Consider the following 5,617-nt stretch of genomic DNA (forward strand, 5'->3'; position numbering starts at 1 on the left):
TTACACGAGAGGACAACCCTCTACGTGCTAATCTGGTGGAGATCTCTCTCTTCTATTCTATGAGTAGCTGTACTATATAAAGGGGCAAACAACTCTCTTTCTTGGTGGACACGAAATAGAGTTGTAGTCATGCTACGTCTAGCACGGTTGGCATGCCATAGTCCGGTAGGACTCCATCTGTAGTACAACACTTGTATGGGATTCGGAACACAATAAAAATAACACTCCACCTTGAGACGAAATCCCTTACAATAATCATAGATAGCATCAACTCCTCAATTAAAGTCATCACAAGTAAACCTTGTGCCTGGAAACGTCCATAGGACAAATAAACTTCTCATGAAGTCATATTGAGTAAATCAATCAGTAGGTCGTTCAGAAAACAACACAACTATCAACAAAGCAGACTAACAAAACTTGGTCTCCCAATAAAAGTCTGAGTCTGTGCCACTGACCTCAAAAACTGAAACTGCTCAATCATCAAATGACATAAGTCATCATATCTCCTGTGGTGTCTGAACGAGCACATAGCTCATAGTTCAACATCTTGGTGCACATCGCATTGTGAAGAACTCATCTCACGGAATCTGAACGTGCTTCAAAACAGAAAGCACAAACCTCGGCAAACAATACTCAAGCAAGAGCATATGGTATGGATGGCATCGCGTGCATCCAAAAAACTGCCGACTTGTAGTGTTTAATGAAAATCCATGACATGGTCATAAACTGTCCTTGTAGAACAACTGTCGGATGAAGGAACCATCTTAACATGCAACGGAGTTTCAACTTTGCAATAGACCCCTCTTGAAAGAGCAAAGATAACTGAATTGCACTTGAAACTTAACAGCGCTAAATGTTGTAGTATCTAGCAGAAACAAATCAATCTCCTTCTTGCACCTCAACTGATTCTCATCACGAACATGAATATCAAACAAAACCTTCACATGCATAACAACAAAAAACTATGGAGAGAATAGAGTATATGTTGGCTACCAACAGGCTTAATAATCACCTCCTCCATACCCTTTCTTTTTCTTGATAACTGAATTATGTTCTTCAAATAACTGCAGCAATATTGCATCCATTATCCCGACAGGCCATAATCCTCAAAACTCCACCTTGAAGAAAAACTGAGTGCATCCTGATAATCGGCTTGCGCCAACAATGCTGGCATCTCGACTTGCCATAGGGTAAACTTTGTGTCATGATCCAGCAACGGAACATCGTATTTCATGGATGCCATGAGTATTAAATCTGTGTTCATAAAGTAGTACAAGCCGGTAGAAAATTCTTAACAGAATAAATTTGCGGGGCAATGAACCAGAGAGAAAGCACCTGGCAACTTCAGGCAGTGGACGTAGCAGACGAATTTACCGAAGAACGAAAAACTTGATCTGGCAAATTTCTTCGGTCTCATGTGAAGAAGTAGTAGGCTAGTAGCAGATCTTAACCTTCACGTGAAGTAGCAAGGCTACTAGATTAATCAGATCTTGAGAACCGTGAGTACTAGTAATACTGTCTTCACGTCACGATTGAGGAGCAGCCTGTGGACTTGATCGGTCTTCACGCCAGAGAAAGTAGCAGCAGCGGCAGCGTGTCCAAGGACTTGTAGCCTATACGTGGGCAGCAGCCACAACTTGGCGGATCCAGCGATGATAAAGAAAACAGCCAGCGGCGATCGATCTCGGACACGTAGTCCGAACTTGATATGGACCCGGTCGACTGCTCACGTAGGAACTCCTGGCTGCGATCTCGGCGAAATCTGCAATTTGACGAATCGCAGGACGGCTGCGGCGGACCAGACCACAGACATAATTCTTCTCGTCTCGGACGAATCTCGTATATTGCAACTTGGCTCTGTATACCACTTGTTAGATAATAACGACAAATAAACGAGATAGAGAGACACGAAATTTTCCGTGGAAACCCTTGCGGGAGAAAACCACGGAACGCACGGCGGCGTATCACTATAATTGGGAGGAGTATTACATTACACGAGAGGACAAACCCTCTACGTGCTAATCTTGTGGAGATCTCTCTCTTCTATTCTATGACTAGCTGGTACTATATAAAGGGGCAAACAACTCTCTTTCTTGGTGGACAAGAAATAGAGTTGTAATCATGCTACGTCTAGCACGGTTGGCATGCCATAGTCCGGTAGGACTTCATCTGTAGTACAACACTTGTATGGGATTCGGAACACAATAAAAATAACAGTATGATCAATCGAATCAAGAACGATAGCCCGCCACACACCATGACTAGCTTAACCGGCGTACTACTATATGTAAACCATGAGCGGTGGATTACGATCAGTGACATATGGTTTAACATGCAATATTCAGCCCTCACTAGATGCCAAAAGTACTTGATGATATGCACTTCGAATTTCGTAATTGTCTATGATGGGATAGACGCTAGGATGTGACAAGTATCTCACCATCTTTTTTTTGTAAGGCACAATGACTTGCCACCTTTAGTTGTTTATAACCTGTCTTTTCATAATTGGATGTGATCAGGCCATTTTAACTTTGGTTTATCGGCATAAATTAGTTCTATAAGCATATCTATGTATGGATAATTTACGAGAATCCACGAGATGACATTAGCTAGGTTATTGGTCTAACATTCCAAGGTATAAGAAAAATTAATGAACATATCTATCCCTATGTTAACCGACAATAAAACAATGGTTTAACATAAAGAAGGTAACTATTATTGCAACAAGCAACAATAACGTAGTTTGGTGCCATATGGTTTACACACTCCATCTATCTATATAGGCCCTTACACGTATTTTGAGATTTTATTTGACCATCAGTAAGATCAATAATTGATGTGATGTATGGTATAAAAATTATACAATTTAAAATCCATTCAAATACCAATTTGATTGTATAAGTTGAATCTGTAAGTTGCCAGGAATTTATAACTCCTGAATAATCATTCATATTCAGTCCCTGCCAAAAATGAGAGAACCATTGCTTCTAACTTTCAAATGCTCAAAGTCTTTATGAGGAAAAATATGTAACTGTAAATTGCATACATGTTCATCTTCCTAGAATGCTAGGAGCCGCATTACACCAGACAAGGATCATCTTGATATACGATTGTAGATGTGCTAGAACCAGCATCCAAATATTAGTACTATTTTCACTTTTCAACATATATAGACACACATGTTCATCAATTAGAAGTTTTATGTTGTCAAAAGATTGTTGGCGCAGATGGTCGCTGCATGTATATCGTCAATCAGTGCTTTCATTGCTTTTGTTTATTTTTTTCATCCGCCTAGACATAGCTTCGGTCTTGTATAACTTTGCTTTCTGTCGGAATGAAAGTTGTGTGTGTGTTGATTGAGTTGGCTATGTGCATCCTAGTTATGCAGAGGCCGGGTATGTACTCGTTATGATTGTATCCCTCGATGCTACATTATAAGTCAATAAAAAGCACCCTTTATCAAAAAAAACCAATTAGAAGTAAACTGTACTCTAACCAAATCAACCATAATACATATTTGAAAAGCATAATCATGTTTCACAGTTTCCTTTCCAAAGCTGTATATATGTAAATCTGGGAAATATCCATTTTCATCTGATGAGGGAAGTATTATTATACAATACGACAAATAATACTTCTGGACATGGTACATACCAAATTACATAAACTAAGCAAATCAATTGTCACCAATACATAAATTATAACCGAAAATCATATAGACCAGCCCTCGCAAATGCACTAGTGTGAAGGCAAGGGAGCAGCAGCTGGGCAGTTGGCTTCTGTCTTTTTCACAACAGCCGCTGCCAGCAGTGAGAAGGGAATCACTGCACAAGCCATGGACAAATGAGACATGAAACAAGCAACATCAGCAGCCCTGGCCACTGCAACCGGTACATTCTTCCAATGTGTCATCAGCCTCCATTGGACGCCAGTCATAATACCTAATGCCGTAAAGCATAGAAACGCGCTGCAGTCGCCGACCGAAGTGTCAGCTCTGGAAATTACTGAGACAGCCAGGAAGGCTGCAAAGGTGATCTTGGTCAGTTCCAGAGACGCCGGCTCATGTTTTTCGTTCGTACGATAAGTCTCAAAACACGCTAGAAAGAGGGAGATGAAGGGAGGCACAACTGATGGACTCAACCATTGAATCGTCTTATGTTGTCCCACCGCTGCTTCTGTGATAGAGTACACAACAATACATACGGAGACGCCAAGCGTGATGCTTAATCCATGGACTAAGTACGGCACGTTAGTCTTGTGGTCATGGATTAATGGATGGACTGACACCAGGAGCATTGAGAACACACCTATTGCGCATGTCGCAAAGCTCAACCCCAGCGGGAATGCAAGCTGTCCCATTAGGTTGCCCTTCACGAGGTCCTTGCCCTTCACGACGTCCTCCAACGCCAAGGCTTCTAAACCAAGAAACAGAACAGCTGTGACCGCAGCCGAGAAGTTTGCTGATGCCTCAAGTGGACCCTTGAATTGTTCAAATTCTTCTGTATTCATGTTTCCCTGCCCATCTCTTCGCCGCAATGACACCAACAACACTACAAAGGAGAAAACTCCAAGGATGAACAGAGCCGCCAAGTAGCCTAGGAGACTCTTCAGAACGATAAGAGTCATAATGATGGCGGCGAGGATCATCACAAGTACTATGCAGAGGTGAATTAGCATCTTTGAGACGCCAAATACCCAATTGTTCACCGTCACCGGTACCCAATAGTTCACGGTCATCAGTAGACAAATAACGACGAATTGGACTACCCCGGCCAGCAAGGCTGCCCCAGCTACTGCGCTGGTCCATTTTTTTTTTTTTTGAGATTGACGGGGGGGCCAAAAACCCCACTCGAAAGTGACTTGGCAGTCAGTACAGATACAAGTAAGTGCACAAAGGCACAAAAGAAAATAACAGGGGAGGGCTTCAAGAGGAAGCCCAAAACTAGAAGAAAGAAAACAAAATGAAGGGGAAGGCTGGCAACGCGCTGGTCCATTTTAGCTGAACATTGTCCTGTAGAATGGCAAGGAGCACCGGGCATACCATGATCATGACGGCCTCACTGAAAACACTTGAACGATTCTTCACGGAACCCTGATCAGTATGTAGAGATGACAACCGTGAGATGACCATTGTTATAGGCTACACGCCTCGAAGACAATGCAGAAAGTGAACACAGGCCATCGCATCACGATCGTTTCTATTTCTAATACTCCAAATTTGTAGAATCATCGTTTTGCCAGTGCCGACGTATATCTAGCACTCGGTTTCTGACTACACTGTGATTTTTGTTGGATGAACCTAAGTTCCAACCAATTAATTAACCTATTCGAAGATGTTCTAGATCTCCGATACCATGAGAAGGGCCAATGATAGCGTAAGCGTATTCTATAAGAGCAGCTTGCACTCTACTTAAAACTATGATCCTTATTTGTCTTAGCTCAAATCTTGAAAGCATTAGGTACCATCAAAATCACAAAAAAAATCTATGATATCTAAGTAGGAGGTACCCTCCGGACATGGAGTATCACTCCCTAACTCAAATGCTCCCACATGAACAGTAAAATCAAAACAAATACTAAAAGATTATGATCTTTTTTGGTGGTAAACTTTGACAAA

At 41.7% G+C, this 5,617-nt stretch overlaps 1 protein-coding gene across 1 annotated transcript; it reads right to left on the minus strand.

Moving 5' to 3' along the window:
• Positions 1 to 3,738: 3,738 nt before the first annotated feature.
• LOC119349934 lies at positions 3,739 to 5,131 on the minus strand. The gene is made up of 2 exons (XM_037618023.1): positions 4,983 to 5,131; positions 3,739 to 4,798 (listed from the first exon to the last, which is right to left on the minus strand). Exons 1-2 carry the CDS (start codon positions 5,129 to 5,131, stop codon positions 3,739 to 3,741), a joined length of 1,209 nt encoding a protein of 402 aa, XP_037473920.1.
• Positions 5,132 to 5,617: the final 486 nt, after the last annotated feature.

This window comes from Triticum dicoccoides, chromosome 1B (genome assembly GCF_002162155.2).
Source record: "Triticum dicoccoides isolate Atlit2015 ecotype Zavitan chromosome 1B, WEW_v2.0, whole genome shotgun sequence".
NCBI classification, from domain to species: Eukaryota; Viridiplantae; Streptophyta; class Magnoliopsida; order Poales; family Poaceae; genus Triticum; species Triticum dicoccoides.